This window comes from Polypterus senegalus, chromosome 17 (genome assembly GCF_016835505.1).
Source record: "Polypterus senegalus isolate Bchr_013 chromosome 17, ASM1683550v1, whole genome shotgun sequence".
NCBI classification, from domain to species: domain Eukaryota; kingdom Metazoa; phylum Chordata; class Cladistia; order Polypteriformes; family Polypteridae; genus Polypterus; species Polypterus senegalus.
This window is the reverse complement of record NC_053170.1, coordinates 32,098,803-32,120,767: the sequence shown is the minus strand read 5'-3', so window position 1 is coordinate 32,120,767 and position 21,965 is coordinate 32,098,803. Positions and strand designations below refer to the sequence as shown.

The window sequence follows — 21,965 nt, the reverse complement described above, 5'->3', positions numbered from 1 at the left end:
TATGTGACAATCTCTGCTCTACCTGCACTCATCAGTCTACACAGAATGCAACTTTTGACACCACTCCTGTGTAGGCATTCCAGATGATAGTTATAAGAAAATTATCAAAAGATGGAAGCTGGAGATTTAGAGGTGATGCTGCAAACATAAATGTAATTGACCCCTGATTTCATAAGCTCAAATTTCTGTCTCCAGAAGAAGGATTAAAAGTGCAGATGAAAGTGCAAGCCCTTGCACTGGAAGTAAAGAAGGGAATGAGGGAGGAGGAAAAGCAGCAACAGTTCACCAATGAGATCAGAAATCCAGATCATGCTAAGGAGGAGAAGACTTTACAGGACTCATTACTAGAGTCTGACTCAGAATCACATGATAGTGATAATGGATGTGCAGAAAATGCACAAAAAAGCACAGTCATCCAAATAGTGAGATTGGAGAGTCTAACCTACTTTGAAGTGCATCCTCTTCCCAAAAGTAAAATCCCACTGCAGTGGTGGAAAGATAATAAGGCTAGGTTTCCTACATTGGCTATTCTGGGAAAATTGTAGGTGTGTGTACCTGCCACATCTACTGCTTCCAAATGCATGTTTTCAGCTGCTGGAAATATAGTTACAAAGAAGAGAGACGACTTTAGCTAAGCATGTGGACATGTTAACGTTTCTCCATTGTAATACTGAGGTCTAAAAGGACCTAAACACCTATTTTTTTGGTCTTGCTTCAAGTCAGACTGCTGACATGAAGTTATGTTAAGTCCATTATTAATCAAATATATTTTATTGTTAACAATGTTTTCTTTGTTTGTCTTCTTGTTGGAGTTATTTTGTGTTTTTTCATTTCCCGATGTTTTAAAATTCCATATATAAAATTATTCAATAAATATTCGCATACAGCATTCATATGCCAAGTTGAATTATTTGGACGAAATTTGTCATTAGATGAATCGATGAAGCAGTCGACTGATTAAACGTTTACAAAATAATTATTTGTGGCAGCCCTAATTTACATAGATGTCTTCAGTAACCCCCTCAGTGACAATTCATCAGTCCTTCAGTGGGTATTGTATTGGTTCAGAGGTTTAGATGATATTTAAGCCAGCACAGAATAAAGTAATGCCTTTTGAGGAATAGTTACTACTGTATAATCATCATTGTAACATATACAATGAATCCCATTTTAATTTTTAATTACCCGACAGAATGATATATTTATGGGTGCTATATATATTTTGTGTACAGCATTAATACAAAAGGGATGTCTTTTATCTTAAAATGTACATATACTATTGTTCCATGACCTGATCTTAAGTAGCAGTCATTTGTACCCTCTTGCAGTGGCACGTGTTTCTGAAGACTGCAAATACTTTGCCTATGGACTAAGTGAAAGTGGTTCAGACTGGGTTACAATCAAATTTAAGACTGTTGAAGAACAAAAGGATTTCCCAGAGACACTAGAACGGGTTAAATTTAGCTGCCTGGCCTGGACCCATGACAGCAAAGGAATTTTCTACAACTGTTACCCCAAGAATGACAGCAAAGCTGATGGTATGTTAAAAGACAATATAAAGAATAGTTTCAAACTTGTTTAATGTTAATTTTGTTTTATAATGCTTACATTTAAAGTTTGCTAATATATCATTAATTTGATTTATAGATAGATACTTTATTAATCCCAAGGGGAAATTCACACACACATATATATATATAGTATACTGATACAAAAAACAATATTAAATTAAATAGTAATAAAAATTTGGTGGTAAAGTGAAATGTTACTTTTGATCTGATGACTTGATTAGAACAAAACGAATAGAAACTGTTGTACTAACGGCACATGTAAAATACTACTCATGACTAATAGTTATGGAACAGTATTTTGATGTTTATAAGCAATTATAAGAGTGTTAACCCATAATGTGGTCAAATAAGGAAGAAGGACTGCACTAATTTACAGTATATCACCGGGGAAGATACTGTTAATATCCATCAAACGTTACTTTACATAGTGCCTTTCCTAGAGTGCAAGATCCTAAGGTACTTTACAGAGTAATGAAGTGTAGAATTCAGTGTAATAAGATAACATATAGTAGATAAAAATTCAATATGCAAAAAATATAGATCTGAAAATGTGCAGTTTAAAAATTGCCAATAAAATATAAAAGCAAAAAATGGTTCCTTTAAAGTGTAAGCTGAGCATGAATGATGGCAAAGCCTCAAGAATAGACCTAACAAGACCATAATTCCAACATATCCAAACAAAATTACCATACCATACCATATTTTCTTAGTTTTGGTTTTATATCTTATAAATGTTGGTATAATGTTGAAGATTAACAATCAAATTTAAACTGATAAGTTGATTTTATATGAAACAGATTGTATTAATGAAAAATTGTTCATTTTTATTTGTCTTTAAAGTCGTGACTTGTTATTGTTAATTGGTTGCAACAAAGAGAAGATGCTACAAAATGTAGATACATACATTGTTATCATCCTGAGGATAGTATAAAAAACGAGAACTTTCAGGACATTTAAAAATAAATGCACAATAAAAACTCGATTGTCTAGCATGTTACAAAATTAATAACATTCTTTTGAGACAGTAGGCAGTGGCACAACCAAAACCCATGTGGCAGACTTGGCTAAATAAAGATTCAGCTTAAATAGTGTCTTTTCACCAAGAAAATGTGAACAGGTAAAGAATGAACAAAGAGAAGAGTCATGTAGCTTTACTATCTTAATGTAAGACTGATTTGAAATGCTCAAGTCCGAATGTGATTCAAATCCCCTAGAAATTATGATGAGTGTATATGGGTTAGTGAACATGATTAGAGTAAGAAAGTAAGAATTTCTGTAATGCCTTTTCATAAATAATAAAAAATAACATGTTTTTCATAATATGTTAAATCAAGCCAGTGAAACATTTTGTTCTATACAGTGCTCACTCTTTTACTATACATTATCCTATATCAATAATAAATTAAAAAGTGTATGGCTTAGAATTACAAAGGTGAAAGCATCGTCTCTGATTCAATCTTTGTCCTGATTTCTATTCTCCTCCATTCAGTATTAATTATATTTGTTCCATGTTTATTTTGTATAGGACTTACCTAGTATATTTCTGGGTGGGAGTGCAATTCTATTATTCCAATATTATTTTACATATCTATGTTTACTGTATGTAATGTTGTCATGGTGTCATGTACTGTATACTGTGTTGTTTAATTCTATGTACCTTGTTAGTTGTATGGATGTAACACCAAGAGTAATTCCTAGCGACTATATTGCTTGGCAATAAAGTTTAATTTCAAGTCCATGTTGCAAGGCTGAACATGTTATGGATGCTTTTATGTTTAAGATTTTGTAACATTCAGTTTGATGAGCTGCAGAATACTGATAAACAAATACTATTTTTTATGCTGTATTGTTCCAGTTAGTGTTCCTTGCAAATTTTGAGTTTTATTCATAAATTTATTTTGGTAAAAGTATGAACAGACCCTTCCCTTTGTGAGCTATGCTAACCACTGTCACCTTTGGTGGAATTAGCTTAATGAATGAAATCTGTTTGATTTGAATGAAATAGACTTTATTGAATTCATATCATTATCACAGTCACTGCCACGTATAAACCCAAATGACCAGCAACTCAGCAAAATGCAAAACATCTGAAAATAGAAACATTTCTGAGAATACATTTATTTCCAATCAGACCAGAAGCATCTAGGAATGGAAAGAAAAGAAAGGAAACAAAAGATGCAATAATATCTTATAGAAGAGTCTAGAGATTGTGTGACCAATAAGATATTTTATTTAATGTACCTTTTTTAATATTTTTGCTCTTCCACTTTCTTTGCTGAACAGGCACAGAAACTGCCACTAACATTAATCAGAAGCTTTACTATCATGTAATTGGTACCAGCCAGTCAGAGGACATTCTTGTTGCAGAATTTCCCGATCATCCCAAATGGTGTAGTAGTGCAGAGGTAAACAATATGTTGTGTTCTGTATTTTACTATTGTAATAGGCTTATCATTGTATTCTGCCCTGTTACAATGCAAAGTCTGTGCAGTGGTTAAGCCAATGTTACATTACAGGACTTCATGTCATGGGTTATGTCAGATTTGCTGACTGCAGGTGCTGATCACATTTCTAGACTATGTCTGTTTAAATGACTGAAAATCCATGAGCATGCCACATTTAGAGATCGCATGCAGACTTTCAGCAGAGTTGTGCTTTTCTCCAGTTAGTTAATGTTTTACCTGACAGAGCTTGTGCTATTGGAATGGTTAATCGGTATGGTGGGTTCATCTTTAATCTCTGCCCTTTTTCTTCTTTTCTACATTCTGTCTTGCTACATAAAACACAACATGTAAGACAAAAAGCTTCTCTTCTCCGTGTTAGTGCAAAAACCACACATTCCTTTTTTTCTGATCACTGCAGGGTTGGGCTTCCAAGCCCCCTACCCGAGGCCACCAACAAAACCAAGGCGGTCGCCTCCTTGTGGTCGGGAGGAGGCACCAGCCCTCCTCCGGTCCCCTCAGGCATCCCGACTGGGCTCCACCCCCAACCGCTTGTGACCATATATATATATATATATATATATAAATAGTATATGTATAAATATATATATAAATAGTTTATGTATAAATAGTTACAAACATAAATATACAAAACCATAAAAGTAAACATATGTATATAACAAGACAGGAAATAGCATAAAAATAACAGTTAAAGCAATGACAACGCTTCCTTGAAAAGATATGTTTCTAGCTATACCTTAAAAGAAGTTATAGCTGTAGATGACTGCAAGTTAAAAGGTAAATCATTGCTGAATTTTTGGACCACCTACACCAAATGCTTGGTCACTCATAGTGCAAAGCTTGGAGGAAGGGACTCAGAACAGCACAGATAATGTGAAGGCATATACAACTGAAGGACTTAAAAATAAGCAGAAGAATCTTATATTGTATCTGAAATTTAATTGGGAGCCAATGAAGTTGTTGAGGTTGGGAGCAAAATGTCCCCAATGTCTAGTACTCTAGCTGAGAATTCTGGCAGTGTCTTAATTCTCTATGAAGAAGCACCATGCTGAACAGCACTGCAGTAGTCCAGATGGGATATGATAAAAGCATGAGTAAGAGTTTCAACCACACTGTAACAGTTAGAAATTTCCAGGGCTTGGAAAAGTTACTTAAATAAAAGAAAACTGCCCTAGTAATGTTCTTAAATATGGGATTCAAATAAAAGTGTAGTCTCGCTCCTTATTCCTCACTTTGATTTTTCCTCAGAATGCTTGGAGTACCAATAAGAAGCATTTGGCTTTATCAGCATGTAGCTTTAATAAATTAAACATCTTCCTTGAAAATTAGGGTTCTTTCTGTGGCAGATAGAACATCACTAGTAGAACAGGTCTAAAACCAACAGAGTGAATAGAATAAAATACAATATATAGGTAAGCATAAAGTCTAATTAAAACAAATAAAGGAGTAGCAGCATCCAACAATGTTAACTTACCTCTCGCTCCCAACAAAGGTAGTTTAAAGAGCTTACAATTGAGAGTTTTGTCCCCTTGCAGACTTGAACTTGGTTAAGCAGGTAGAAACGTAGATGAATTCTGCACAGTATATTTCTAGGTTTGATTTTGCCATTAGTCGTAGGGGTGGGGCTCTTTGCACCTGAGAGCTGACAACTAGTGAATGCTCATTTCAAAAGTATAATTCATATAATGCAGCAACAAGGAATTAGGAATGTGGGTGTTTTGCACTTCACAAACAGAAGAGAATCTTGTGTGTCTGATTTTGTGTATTCACATATCACAATTGAATAGAATAAGGGAAAAAAATCAGGAGCTGTAATGTCTGCCTGTTGGAGACAATATGGATTCATTGGGCAGCTCATTATTAGCTATCACAAAAAAGGGATGCACGACTGTGCTGGAAGGTCAGCATGCAGTTAGTAAATGTGACATTGCTGGCGATTTTCAGTCATGTAAATTGACATAGTCCGATGACAAGAATCAGCAACTACAGTTGGCATGTCTTACGTACTCGACAACTACAACTCTTATAAAGTGACATCGGCTTTAAATGTTCTTTCTTATTTGTCAATAATTTACCATTGTATAGAGGTTTCTACTTTGGAGTTAAAGATTTAAAATTATGATAAAATCATCTTATCACAATTATCTTTCAGAACAATATCAAAATGATAATAGGTGAGGTTTCATTATTACCCTGTCCAACCCATGAAACTACTTATGCTTTTTTCAAATAATTTTTTTTTGTATTTTTAATATTAAAGACCCTATTCATTTTTTTGGTAGGTATCTGATGATGGAAGGTATGTTGTCTTGTCTATTCGAGAGGGTTGTGAGCCAGTCAATCGTCTTTGGTATTGTGATCTGCAGCAGCTGCCAAATGGCATTACTGGTATGTGCAGAGGTCTTTGGACAATTATTGGGAAAGTCACAGCACAGTTTGAATCTGTGTCTTTGAAAAATGATAATATATCTGCAATGGTTCTCCTTATAAGAATAAGTCATATTTCAAACTTGTCCCTTTACTGTTGTCCACACCACTGCAGTACGTTTTATGAATCCACATTGTCCACTACTGGATTATAGGAAGCTATAGCTCATCTTGACAGCATCGGTTTCAAGGCAGGAACTAGTGCTGGTTGGCACATTTATGCACACACTCACATTCAGTCATACTAGGCCAGTTTAAGGTGGCATATCGTTTTGATATAGAACAAGAGGAGTGTGCCCACAGAAAACCTTTGTGGACAAAGGTGCAACATGCAAACTGACTTAAAATAAGACAAATTGGTATACAGTAGGATGTGGTTGCTTCAGAATTTTTCACCATGCATGTATAATTTGTAAGTCACTTTGAATAAAAGTATTTATAGAATAATCTTAATGCACAACAAAGTAAAATGTTATCACATAGGCTAAAAGATTTAAAAACAAGGCTAATGTTTTTCTAAGACCCCCTGAAACAAATTCAATATAGTATACTATTTTAATATGTAATTCTTGTTGGCTAAAAACCCAATATTGCAAAGTTCCATCGGGGTAAAAGTTTTTCTTGGCACTTGCTTTAATCATAATATACCTCTAAAGAAAAAATTACAAAAAAATCTCAAATAACCACTTTTTAGCTTTTAAGTATTTTCTCTTTTTATTTTTGAAGGTATTCTTCCATGGGTGAAGTTGATTGACAATTTTGATGCTCAGTACTCTTACATCACTAACGAGGACAACATTTTTACTTTCCGTACTAATCTGTTGTCTCCCCGTTATCGACTCATCAATATTAATGTGCACAAACCAGAGCCATCAAATTGGATCACTCTGATACCAGAACATGAGAAGGATGTGCTGGGTAAGGAGTTTTTTTCCAATTTCAATAGGAAAAAAAGTGGACTGGAGCTGCTCCACAACAAAGTATTCATTACTGTGTATATACTGTACTCTGAAATGAAATTTAGGAAAGTAATATGTCCTTATCAAAGTTGGTTCAGGAGGAGGAAAAATATCACAGTCAATTAAGACTTCGAATTACCTTAATTCCTTTGGACCACAAAAAGAGGGGTTCTAAAATATTAAAACATAGATACTGTATAACAGAATTCTTAGAAATAAATGGAGATTTTTATTTTTCCTTTGACTCTGACTGCTTGAGTTTGCAAAAAAGGTCATTCTGACTTCACTGTTTAAATATATAATGCTTAGAGGAAAACATCTAAGGCTTATTCTGACAGTCCTTCACAAGATGGGAGTGCAAAAGGTTTTCTGATGATCCCAGCATTCCAATGAAGTCACAAACACTACATATATGTATTTATTCCTATTTCTTGCTGAATGATTGTCAAAAGTGAAAAATAACTTTATGCAGGATTACAGTCACCTGTGGTTCATTATATATGTTTTTGGGTGAGACACGTTTTGTGGAATTTGAGTGTAAGAAGGTTTTGTTTTTAATTATATTGAATACATCTAGTTAGTATTCCATGTGTCTATCAGTGCAGATGGTACATGTGTTCTTAAGGGACAAACTCAGGAAAGTTTCTGATTATCAATTCATGTGTTGAGATTTTAATATATTGAGTAAGTACATATTCATACATATTTATATCCATTAAAAAAAAAATACTTTTGTGAAACTCCACGATTTATATATAAAAAAAAAAAAAAAGTATATCTGTCTCTTTCAAACAACCTTTTACCGTGAGGGGTTTGGTTTCTTATAGCTCATTTTGTGAATAGTGCAGCTGCAGTTGTCATTAGAAATATAAGTTCTTAGGCTATACTGTTTTAATTTGACTGTTTTAATTTTAGAGTATTTATTGTCATTTCATCCATATACAGTAGTACAGTATACAGTGAAATGAAACAACGTTCCTCCAGGACCATGGTACTACATAGAACACAGGACAACGAAGAATCCATGACACATAACATAAAGACACATAATATAGACAAATGAGCTCTAATACAACTCAGAAGATGATGAAATGTTTAACATTATTTGTATGAGCCAGAATATACTGGTGAGGGCCAGCAGGAATCAGTGAGAGAAAAAAGGAACAGAGAGAATTAGAGCAACAGAGAGAAGGGAGTTTACAGCCTGTAGCTACTTAGAGTCTCAGAACAACTGGTGATTGGTGTTACACTAGTGAGCAATGGGAAACAATGTCGACCAAGGACAAAAAAAAAATTATTGAATAGTGTAGGACTTACTGCTACTGCACTGGAAAATTTACCCATGCTTGGGGTCAAGCTCACTTTTTCACACACAAGTGGAAAACTGGAAGAAGCAATTGAAGCCAGAAGGAGCAATCTGACTCTTTTTTTAGAGTAAGTGTAGCCGCCTTTGTATAAGGCGAAGTCAGGCACGGGTGTCAAAGAAATCTCTCAGTCCAAAAGTTTGTTTTAAAAATATTTAGTGAAAGTTAAAGGCAAACAATCCATACAAGAATAAAAAGAAATATAGTTACACACAAAGAATAAAGGCAAAAAAGGAAAAATGTATCTTCTATAAACTTAATGTTTCTTATGAAGCTTTGGTTATTTCTATACTTAAAGGTTATTTATTTCTTCTTCTGTATGCTTCAAACATACGGTTCAAATCTCTTTTATTTTACGAGTTACTTCACACTCAAAAGGCCCTTAGGCCATTGGCACATAGACATGCGCCCAGGCACGATCACGTGCATAAGCACGAGCGTGAGCTCAAACAAGAAGACGTACAAGGACACGGTTAAAAAACCGAATGCCTCTGTACGTTACACAAGGCAAGGCTAAACACTTACTAAAGAACATTGTTTACTCATAACTGTTAAGAAATGACAGGAAAATACCAACTCAATTCTATTCACGGGGGTTTTAGGAACCTCCCATATTTTATGCATTATCATCTAATAAATATTCATACATGTAATAGAACTAGGAAAATGGCTCTTACAGTAAGTGTTTTTATTAATCAGGTTAGCTACAGCACTGCATTGCTAACTACTGATGCCTCAAAGCTGGCATATTCTCCAGTGTTTGTGTCGGAATTTTCCTAAATTCTCCAGTTTGCCTCTCACACCCAAACAGTGTATAGTTTATATATATCCTGCATGCCATAAGTCATTGCTTCAAAAATCATTGTAAAGGGTTGATGGAAAAAATATTTATTAATTTATTTATTCCCACATTTCAATTTAGATCACTGTTTTGCACCATGTTGTTGTCATGCTGGCTGTTGTTTATGTAAGAGTGATACCAACAACAGTCAATGTGAATAGAAAAATAAAGACAAGTGTATCCTTAACACTGGAAAGATAGTACCAAGAATTTATGATAAAAATGAGACACTTCCACGTTTCTTCTTTAATGTAAACCTTTTCTGCTTCTGAGTTTTACATATTTGGTGATGTTTACAACTTTTCTTTCTTTATAGCTTATAAATAATGTTTTGTTTAACAATACAAGTTGCCAGTGCAAGGGACAATATGCCACAAATATGAAAAAAATACTTAGAAACTTAAAAAATACTGAAACTATCCTTTAAGTTTTTGTGTTCTGTAGTTCATATTTGCAACATTGTTGAACGTGAATGGATTGCTAAAAGTATAAACTATATACAGTAAACCTGTGTGTAGACATTTGCTAACTATAAATCAGAATTTTTACTGCCTTTATTCTAGATAGTTTGGTGTCAAATAAATAAACACAGTGATTTTCCCATATTGAGTCATGCTTTTGAACAAACACAACAGACATTTTTTTAGAGAAAATGTGCATGAAGCAGACCGTAAAAAAATCTGACCCAAAATGTCATTTTTTAATTTTAACAGATTTTGCAGCTTGTGTAAATAACAATTTCCTTCTTGTGGACTACATGCATGATGTTAAGGATGTCCTCCATTTATATGACCTTAAAACTGGAAAGTTTCTGAAGAACTTGCCTTTGGATGTGGGTACTATCTCTGGAATCAGCTGCAAAAAGAAGCACACAGATTTCTTCTACAAATTTACATCATTTACCACTCCAGGTAATTTAACTAAACTTGTATATGATTAAAGAAATAGAAGACCCTGTATATTCACGTGGCGCAGTGGTAGCGCTGCTGCCTCACAGTTAGGAGACCTGGGTTCGCTTCCTGGGTCCTCCCTGCGTGGAGTTTGCATGTTCTCCCCGTGTCTGCGTGGGTTTCCTCAGGGCGCTCCGGCTTCCTCCCACAGTCCAAAGACATGCAGGCTAGGTGGATTGGCGATTCTAAATTGGGCTTGGTGTGTGGGAGTGTTTATGTGTGTCCTGCGGTGGGTTGGCACCCTGCCCGGGATTGGTTCCTGCCTTGTGCCCTGTGTTGGCTGGGATTGGCTCCAGCAGACCCCTGTGACCCTGTGTTCGGATTCAGCGGGTTGTATATGTATATTCGGTAAACTTAAAGCTATCAACACATGAGAGTGTTAAGTAGCAAAAGAAAAATAAAAAATCATAGAATGTTGTAAGGAACATTGTGTTAAAGCCCAGCAATTTGAGTAAGTCTTAACAATTTATGTGTATACAGTTAAGACTAGGAGTAAAACTGTTAATATTAAACAAGTAATATGTCAACAAAGTCATATGAGCTACTTGAGCAAACAGCTGTGAGACCAAAATAATCCATCTGTATTACATCTGATGTTAAAAATAAAACCAATGGCCACCTAATTAGTGTCTGACTCGATCCTCCTTTGCCTAAAGCTTTGTAATTATGTGTATATTATTACTGATACCTGTAGTTGTGCTTTTTTTTCTTTCTTTTAGGAATTATCTTTCACTGTGATCTGACATCTGACATTCTGGAGCCTACAGTGTTTAAAGAGGTACCAATTAAGGGAATCAACCCTGCTGACTACCAGACCATTCAGGTACATTCACCCTGTGAAGGAACAAAGGAAAACTTTACATTATCAATAGTTTTGTCACAAGTAAAATCATTCTGTTTCAAAATAGTATCAGACTGTAGGTAAAATGTATTTATTGTTTTGTTTACTTTTCTGAACTACATGCTTGTCCACTCTGCGCCCATAATAATGAACTTGCATTTTAAAGTTAAATTTGAGTACCAGGCAGAAAATTGAGCTTTAACTAGAAAAAGGTGTAATTTCCGATTTTCTCAATCAGTTCAAGCAGTAGTTAGTTCTTTCAGTATTTTAGCCTACCATCCATAAGCAGAGATTATATCTTTTAAAATTTAAGACGGTGCAACAGACACTTTACAAAGTACATATTAGTAAAAAAAAGTATAACAGCAAAGTACAAAAATATACAATATCAATCAAAAATGCAAGGAAATAAAAAAAACAGAAAGCATCTATAAAAATAAAAGTTAAGTTTTAATACATAGTATCAATTCACCCATCATTCACTTTTCAGATTCTCATAGTTCAGTTCAAGGTTGTGAAGTTCCAGAGCCTAGCCCAGAAACAGCAGACAAAAGACAAAACTTGGACCTAGACAGGGCACACACAAACACACTTGCACTGGAGGTGATCAAAGTCACTATTTAGCCTAACAAGTTTTTCGTTGGAGTGGCGGAGGAGAACCAGGATACCTGGAGATAAACTAATATAGAACTGTGAAAAACTGCCAAATCTAGTCAGACAGAGCCAGAATACAGTTCAGACTCGGTCTTCCTGAACTATGAAGGGGTGCCACCTAATTTAAATCCTCTTAATTTAGTTCAGGGTCCTGGAGTCTGGAGCCTGTCATAATAGCTTCAGTCACAACGAAGAAATCTTGGACAGGGCACCAGTCAATTGCTGGTCACACTCATTTACATATACACATTCACACAGAGACAAATTAGAGCTACGGGTGAGAGAAGAACCAAAATACCCAGAGGAAAATCAATACAGACAAAGTGATAACTAAATATAAAATGCACCTGGGTGTATGATTCACACCCTAGATGCCACCCTAATATATAGCAGTATTTTACAGTACTGTTCAAGTAGCATCTTTTTTAAATCTATAGTACATAATCAGCTAAAATTTGTCATTGCAAAAGGAAGCATTTGAAGTATGCTCATTGAATGTGTTCACCACCTGAAATTTGTGATAAGACTTTGCACAAAATCGTTTTCTTTTGGTTATTGAAATTAATGTATTGTATTGTTAACAACCTTCTATATAGATTTTCAAGTTCAGAAATTTTCCTTCCTTTAATCCCTGAGTATGCTAATGGTACCATTTGAGGGAAAAAAAATTCCAAGCACTGAACTTTATGCGCCTCACAGAACAAAGACTACAGACTGCTGGATTTACTACTCAAGAAATTTAGCTGTAGCAAGTTCCAGCAAATACAGCTTAATTTGTCTTGCATTTCAGGTGGCTGAGGTACAGTAGTTAACAAACTTGAAGTTGGAAATAAAGTTAAGGAAAAGCAGTGCTGAGCATGAACTAACATTCACAGAGGTTGGACATTTCACAGTAAGATGAAAAGTTGTCTCTGTACAGTGACGAGCCTAGAATTAAGACAGTTAAAGGAATACACCAGCCTAATATTGTATATTTTTAATGTATTACTTACCCTTTGTAGTTTGTAGTGGTGGCTAAGTAAACTTTGTGATTTCATGTTTTTATGCAGTGTATGGTGACCAATGCTAAACAGCGTATAACAATATCACAACGTTCATAAAAAATGTCACATAAATTGTGCCACATAATCCACAGGAGAAATAATCCAATTGTATGTTCACAATGTCCCAAACACATGTATTTGTTACTGGATTATTGTTAAATAAACCAATTCTGGAAAATGCCATTGTGAACAAAAGTGGAACTCATTTAGATGCGAATGATCATTTGACGCAGAGTTAACAAATATCCCCATATAATAGTGTTACTTTATAAATACACTATACAAATAAGACTTTGGCATTGCCTTTTCTTTGAAAAGAAAATATGCCACCCTTGCCTGTCTTTGAGCAGATGAGTCATATGGTTCCTATTATATTTTGTGTAGGTAGAAAGAAACAACCAAGTATTTGAAAGACTTGCTTACCAAGAGGTTCTCAAAATATTGCCACAACTCTCTAAAGAAAAAAAATCATAGGCAATTATCAGCAAGAAATATTTATCAGTCTGCATGTTTCCATCTAAACTGGACAGCATTGAAATAATGTAACTCTTTTGATATCCTTGTTTTCCAGGTGTTTTATCCAAGCAAAGATGGAACAAAAATCCCAATGTTCTTAGTACATGCCAAAGGACTCAAGATGGATGGATCTCACCCAGTATTTCTGTATGGCTATGGAGGCTTTAACCATTCCATTCAACCTTCATACAAGTCAGTATCTCGTAAAATATTCTGCAATAACTTCTTCGAAATTTGACTTAATTGTAAAAGTAGAATTTCTGTTATGAATGCTATGTTAGGCAAAAACTGAAGGGCGTCACTATTAACAAACAGTAAATAATCCTTACAAAGTATAACATAACATTTTTAGCCCACTTAATCTAATTCAGGATTGTATGGGGCAGGAGTTTATTCTGGAAGCATAGGATGCATGACAGGAAATAGTCATGGACATGGTGTCAGTTAATTGTAAGACCTCCATAAACAGCAGATCAGAATTTGGGAGAAGGGCACAAGTTGAATCAAATTTGACTTGAAAGAAAATTATGTTTATTTTTATGCATTTGGTGAATGCTGTGCTTTGGATATTAACTACCTCTGAAAAGAGAACCTCTTCTGTTAATGTCAAGCAGCTTATTATACACTAATGTTAGTTACTTCACACTCCAACAACCATTCACTAGTGAACCATTTTCTAGCTATGCTCATTTCTGAGTTTAGTGCTATGTTTTGCATATACAGTACCCCGTTTATCCTGACTGAAAATGACGTGCATAGGTGAAGAAGCTACACTTCTTTTGTTGATTTGTGAACTCTGAACATAAACAGATATTGAAAGGGTAGAGAGTGCTACATAAGTATTTCACGTACATAGTTAATACAAGTTGGAATTTGCTGTTCTTCTTCTATATATGAGTAAAGGACATACGATCATTGGATAAGATAAGGCATGTAAAATCAGCCCTGGGATTCATATGCATTTGCGTTTAAATTGACTTAGCAAGCAATATCATTCTGCATGGTGCTTGTTCTGTTGCTGAGGTTTTCTTTTTTTTACTGATGCAACTCTGCAATATTTTTTTCATCCACGAGGTGGAGATGGTATAAGTCCAATGCATGCATTTTATTCTAAAGTAGGAAAAAGCTTCACTGACATCTTGTGGCAAGAACTGCTTGCAAAACAGAAGCAGTACAGACACCCTCACTTTAAAATCTGTGAGTTGTAATTTTAGGTTACACATGTGTTACAGGTTAACCTAATACAACCTGAAAAAGAAGATATATAAAATAAATGCAGTACATGAAAAATAGTAATATGCAGTTTGTGTTGTCAGTTATTCCTTATAGATAAATTGGTAGTACGCTTATCATTGAAGTGCCTTTATATTATTACACAACAAATATCGGCATTTTATTTATATACTTTCTTCTTTATATATTAAATTTAATTGGCAAAATTCTGTTCCGTAACTTTTTTATTATGTTTATACATAACCTGTTTTAAATTTATTTTATTGAGCACACAACTGCAAGTTCTAGCTGAATTATGAGCACTTGTGACACTTAAGCTGCAGTGAACTGCAAGCATTACAGCAGCCCTTTAGATTTTATGATGTTGATATTTTTTTTTTTTTTTTGATAAATGATATTGGCAATTTTATTGTCCAATTGCATACAGAAGTTAACAGCTTTTACCATTACTGTTTATACCTGGAAGCTACCAGAAATATGTGATCAACTGTTGAATTCCAGTTCTCGATAATATGGGTAATGTTCTCAGAAAAGAAAACTCTACAATGTATTTAGGATTTGTATTGGATGACTGAAGGTGCTGAAAAACAACACAGCTAAATACTAAGCTCTAATTTGGAAACTGGTTGGAACAAAACATTGCAACCACTATGGCCCTTCAGGACCTTGAGTGAATATCCCTGCTTTATGGTATATCAAAATAAATATTTTGTGTATAAAATACAAAGCTTTACTCCCTGGTTTAGCCATAATACCCAACATGGTTCTAAGTCTGTGTGTATACTTGGAGTGTGTACGTTTTATTGAATTCAGGTTTTCCACATCACACATTAGATGATCACATGTGTTTATCTCAGCTCTTCCAATGCTTTCTCTTAATTTGCCCCAGAACTACCAGTTGTACTTTCTTGTTTGAGCATGAAAAATATATTCAAATTGAATCGGTCCAGTGTGTGTGAATTTGTCATGAGATGAGCAGGGATAATGTGTAGGGTTGTGGCTACTATTGCTGGAATAAGCACAGGGTTTTAATTCAGATCATAAACTGACCCGAGTGTGTAAGAAAGTAGATGGACAGATGTTGTAATTAAGTGGCTGAAATTATTTTTCTCTGATCTCTATTAAATAGGTGCTTAACATAATTGTGGGAAGGTTCTCTGTCTTTGTTGAAATGTCATGGTTTGCCCGCCACACTTCAAGTACTGATTAAAATAATGAAAAACTTCAAAGCAGCCATAAGTATGACCTGAATATGTACATTTATACTATTATTATTCATCTTCCTACAGAAAAGAGAAATGTGTGAGGCAAAATAGTGCTAGAATATTGAAGTTCAAGTTTTCTGGTATCTGCAAAATCCACCACAATTACTGTACATTGTTTTTTGATACCAACAGAAAAAAAGAGATTTTTTTTGTGCAATTTTTGATAGTTTAATTTCTTTTTCTGGTTTGTAGTGTTGCTAATCTGTTGTTTGTGAGACATCTCAATGGAATTCTGGCCATAGCTAATATTCGAGGAGGGGGAGAGTACGGTCAAACGTGGCACAAAGGTAATGTATGGCTTAATCTTTTACAATTTAAAATAATTGAAATTTCTGTTTGAAGGCACTTTCTCGAGATTAAAATCTCAGAAAAGAATACTGTTTTAATATAGATCAAATGTGTTATGTTCTAAAAAGTGTTGCATGGTGTAGCACCTTTACCTCAAGGTGCTTGTGTGGAATTCATGCAACAAGTCTTATTTTTTATGCAGCCATTTGTTTGGCATCTTTGTAATTGCATTTCCACTATGCCTGGTGAGAAGCTGTTGTTAAATGCAGAGAGGATTATACAATACAATACAATACAATTTATTTTTGTATAGCTCAAAATCGCACAAGTAGTGTCATAATGGGCTTTAACAGCCCCTGCCTCTTGACAGCCCCCCAGCCTTCATTCTCTAAGGTATATCTTCTTCTTTTTGTGCTCCATAGCCAACAAAAGGTGTTATTTTGCTAGACTTTTCACTACTTTCCAACTATAGTAAAAAAAAAAAAAAATAGAGAATGTCCAACCATGTCTACTTTAATAACTATATGAATCAAATGTATCATTTTGAGTAGAAGTATTTGAGTGTCTGATGATAACAAATATTACTAATTGTTTTAATAGCTGGATGTCTTGGCAATAAACAGAACTGTTTTGATGACTTCCAGTGTGCTGCCGAGTATTTAATCAGTCAAGGCTATACAACACCAAGTAAGCTTGCCATTAATGGAGCATCAAATGGAGGACTCCTAGTTGGTAAGAAATATAAGCCTTTAAAATTTGAACACTATATTTTACTGTCACTATTATTCACTATTACTATTACAATTATTTCAGTATTTTGACATTTTATGTTATTAAAAGATATTGTTCCAGTATGAAATACTGCTGTTAAATATAAAAATGACTTTTTGATAGAAAATTAGCATTAATAGACAGTTAATAAAAGGTATCATTGGAAGAATAAACTGCTGTTATTTTAAAAAATTTGGAGTAACCTATGACAACAATTTACTGTCAGAAAAAAATATATATGTATGTAATTATGTGTGTGTATGTATATGTCTATATTATGAAATGTATGAAATTAAACTACACTACACTAATGTACTATTAATGATTCTAACATGATTTATTAAAGCTGCCTGTGTAAACCAAAAACCAGAACTTTACGGCTGTGCTGTAGCAGAAGTTGGAGTAATGGACATGCTTAAGTTTCACAAATTCACCATTGGCCACGCTTGGACTACGGACTATGGGTGTTCTGAAAACAAGGAGCAATTTGAATGGCTAATCAAGTAAGTTTTTAACAAAGAGTAAGGAAACATAGAATACAAAATGGCTGTTAACTATTAGGGAGTGCTTTCTAAGTGGTTCAAGTTAACATGATTGTCACTGAAGGCCTTTAATCTTTAGTGGCTTTTAGTTTGTTTACATCACAAGAAATGTACCTTCTATATGAAAATTATACAGAATTAGCTTGCAATCTTGCCATTATTAAAAAATGGCATGACATTTTTTGGCTGAAAAAAATGAAATGTCTCACCACAAGCAAAGAGTTATAAAGCTAACATAACAAAAAAATGTCAAGGTATACATAGAGCAAAAACGTCCATTGACAATTTGACAGAAATTCTAAGGACAGGAGCAACAAATGAAAAGAGTCTGGATTGAGATTTGATACCATGCAAACATAGCATCACCAGACAGTGTTCACTAGCAGATCTGAGTGGGCAAGAAGGAGCATAGAAGCTCACCAATGTCTCCATATACACAGGTGCTGACGCATTGACTACTCTGTAGGCAATCATCAAGAATTTGAACTTAATACATCCTGCTGCAGTGAGCCAATGTAGCGACCTGAAGAGAGAAGTTAAATGTGCCCATCTTGGCTGGCTGAATACAAGACAGGTCACTTTATTTTTGACCATCTTCAGTGGCTTGATAGCTCACACACTTCCTTCTGTATTGAGTTGCAATGATCCAGATTTGACAAAACCGAAGACTGGACCACATATTGTATTACTTACTCGGTCAATTAAGGTCTGACTTTGCAGATGTTATACAGAATCAATCTCTGTGAATGAAGGAAAGTTGAAATTTGGTCAGAGGAAGATAGCTGCTCATCGGTCATCACCCCAAAGTTGTGTACTGATTTGGCAGGTGTTAGTGACAATGAGCCAAGCTGTCTAGAGATGAGGAGGTGCCCCACACAAGTACAAATTATAAAGAGAGATTCTCCAAAATAGTCCAACATAAATTGTTTGAAGTAACCTATAAACTAAAAGTGTTAAACAATGATAAAAATGTCATTTTCTGCTACATCACACTTAAAGGCCGGCATTACTCACTGACATTAGCACATGTCTAAACTGAGAAACTTCTTAACACTTAAGTTGTACATAATCAAAACTTTATGCACATAAAACAGTCCTCTACTAAACAATACTAAACTATAAACTAACAAGCAAAGCTTCTCCAATGCTTAGAGGATTGCTCTGTATCTGCTAAGTTGGCAAGGCAGGATCAAGCATGAAAGAAACTTCTCAGTCCAATAAAGTTTGTTTTATAAAAGGTTTAGTGAAAATTCAAAGCAAATAGTTCACACAAAAATAGAGAAAAAAGATGTTACACACACAGAATAAAATGCAAAAAAGAAGAGATACTTCTTCTTTAAACTTTTTCTTGTTAAACTTCAGTTGTTTTCTATACTTGAAGATGAGTTACTTCTGTATGTTTTACTTAACACATTCAGTACGTTCAATATGGCACGCCACGGCACATTCAATAGCACGTTACATTACATGCCACTGGGCACGTTGTATTGGGTGTCATGCTGCAAGGCACATTACTATAGGGTGGTCCAGATCTAATTACGCAATTTTCATTACACTATAACTTAAGTTTATTACATAGAAAATCACCCGAAAAATCCCGGACCATCGAGAAGTGTACGAACCGACGACATGAAGAATCGTCTTTGCGCCGAACTGGAATCGTCCCCACATAAATCAAAGTCATCCAGACGATCTGGATCTACATAATTAGATCTGGACCACCCTGTATGTGTTTTCTGCTGAAACTGGCAGTTTTCATATATCTGTTTTGTTGAAATACAAACTAAACCAAATGTGTATTTATCAGTTTATGCTCTTACACTGAAGGCAGTGCCATATTTCTGCTAAATTAATTTGGTAAAGTGAGGGACTGTCAAGAGCCAGCTGGAGCTCCCCACTTAGACCTTTCTTTTGCTTGCATTTTGCCCATGGTTCACCTATTTTACACACACATTTTGCCTGTTTCATTGTTGGCTCATCCTAATCCATATTCCACATTGGATGCAAGCAGCTGGTCGTGCCTTACAAGTCAACGTGCCAAAATATGCCCAGACAAGCCTGGCTTTTCGTCCATCATGGCAAGTACTTGAAGGCTATGCTAGAGGTGCACCCACCCTGTATTTAACTAACTGGGACTACTTTGAACTCAGTATTCTTCTGATAAGTTCATCAGTTTCATTTGTTTTTATGCAGGTACTCTCCATTACACAACATCCCCAAGACTCCTCATGCCCCATACCCAGCGATGCTCCTCTTGACTGCAGATCATGATGATCGTGTTGTCCCTTTGCACTCCCTTAAATACATTGCCACTTTGCAACACTATGTTGGCAGTCATCCGGAGCAGAAAAAACCTCTGCTGATCAGAATTGATACAAAGAGTGGACATGGTGCGGGCAAACCTACTGCTAAGGTTATCGAGGAAGAGTCGCATATTTTCTCTTTTATTGCAGAAACTTTGGGGCTTTCCTGGAGAGATTGAAAATTAATTCATATATATATTTGGAAACGATAATCTGCTGTTGCCCTGCTGAATTTTACTTGTTAAGTACCAGACAAACATCCAGTAAATGAAAAAATGCAGAGAAGTATCATAAAAAATATCTCAACTGGAGAAAGATAGTGGCAAAGATTTGGATCTGGTAAGGGTATAACAATACATAAAATTAATTATTTTTCTGTATTCTGTGCCAAGACACAGTGTCTTACAGGGATTTTATTCATTACTTATTCTATTTCAGATTATGAATGGTTGAAATGGCTGTTTTAATTAATTTCTCAATAGGTGGTGATTTTGTAATAAAACAGATTGTAAAGTAGTTGAGTTAAATTAATTTATTGAGATGATTTTTCTGCTAATCCTGTTTCATTTTAGTGTTTCACTGAAGTTGATAGTAACACTGTATGTGTCAGAACAGACAGTTCTTTCCAACGACAAAATTGGAATGAAAAATGTCCCATTTGTATGAAAAGCCATAAATATTCATACTGATATTAGTGATTTAACTTAACAGTTTATACAGTTAAATAAAATAAAATATATATGTGCTATGGTAAAGAAATTACTTCTTATAAACATCTCTGTACCAACTAGAATCACAACTGTGACATTCAACTTTTGACAAAATAAGTGTTTCTGAGAATATTATGTAGTTTTTAAATGCCCAGTAACATTTTTTATAATTGCACATGTGTGAAGTTTATTTACTTCCTTTATTGACCTGACCTTTGAAATCCTGAGTTTTGAATTTTTGTGCCAGTGATGTTATGTGATCCATTTCTAGTTTAGTTTTAGCTTTTGGACTGCTGGCATCAATTTTTCTTGTAGAATATTCCAGTATGATGTAAAATTTATAGTTAATTCATTTTTTGAAATGTGGTGTGGGGAGGAGAGTGGAAAATGTAACTTTCTGGCCGTATGGCAAAATGCCATTTGGTCAGAAACATCTAATACAAGCCATCTTGGAAAATGATAAGAGAGATGGTTTGCAGTTGCATCAATGACTCTAATGCTGTCATGTTAAGAAGATAAAAACCCTTGGTTTCTGAAGGTGTATATAGTCACGTTATCTTTGTCCGCTTACCTTTAATTTGACTCTTGAATTTTATTTGGTAAATTATCTTACTTCTTATCAGTTATTGATAAACATCAAATATGTTAAACCGTAAGTATAAGTGTTAAATACCAATCAACATAAACCAGTAGGGTGACTGGAACTGACACATGCATGTCTCTGTCTAAAATAATACTGATTATGGATGAAAACAAAGTTTTTTAACTTGGTGTATTAAAATATAACAGTATATACAGTAAAATATAAAGTGGTGGCAACAGGATGACGTCATTGGTGCCAGGACCCTGTTACATATTGCGATGAGACTCTTATGGTTTGTCTGAAACAGCAGGTTCCACTTGCAGGAATTCTAATGTGGTGACCCTCACCAAGGAACAGGCTAGTCTGCGATCAAGAAACATTTCTGAGGGAATTAGAAGTGGCCATGAAAGTACTTACAGGCTAGGGCTTAAAAGGTACTTCATCCAGGAGGCCATTGAACTTGAAATTGGAAGGAAAGGTGGACAGTGGTTGAATTGGTGGCATTTACATAGGCCGGGAAGTGTCAGAAACATTCTGGAGTTGATCAAAAAGGGTGTGTGTTGAGGTTGAGATGGGAAAGTTCCCTTCAGTTACTTAGAGACTTTGACCCCAGAAGGCCTGCAGGATTGTTTTGTCCCTGTA

General features: G+C 34.9%; 1 protein-coding gene across 1 annotated transcript in view; it reads left to right on the top strand.

The window, feature by feature from the left end:
- The window catches only part of LOC120517478 (prolyl endopeptidase-like), a 31,926-nt gene that overhangs the window by 9,886 nt on the left and 75 nt on the right, over positions 1–21,965 (top strand). Inside the window, exons 5-15 of the mRNA XM_039739823.1 lie at positions 1,329–1,538; positions 3,855–3,976; positions 6,316–6,421; positions 7,187–7,378; positions 10,338–10,535; positions 11,294–11,397; positions 13,684–13,820; positions 16,319–16,413; positions 17,015–17,146; positions 17,532–17,688; positions 19,921–21,965. The exon at positions 19,921–21,965 is cut by the window's right edge and continues 75 nt beyond it. Coding sequence (XP_039595757.1) covers positions 1,329–1,538; positions 3,855–3,976; positions 6,316–6,421; positions 7,187–7,378; positions 10,338–10,535; positions 11,294–11,397; positions 13,684–13,820; positions 16,319–16,413; positions 17,015–17,146; positions 17,532–17,688; positions 19,921–20,209 — 1,742 coding nt within the window. The 3' untranslated portion in view covers positions 20,210–21,965. The remainder of the gene's footprint in view (positions 1–1,328; positions 1,539–3,854; positions 3,977–6,315; positions 6,422–7,186; positions 7,379–10,337; positions 10,536–11,293; positions 11,398–13,683; positions 13,821–16,318; positions 16,414–17,014; positions 17,147–17,531; positions 17,689–19,920) is intronic.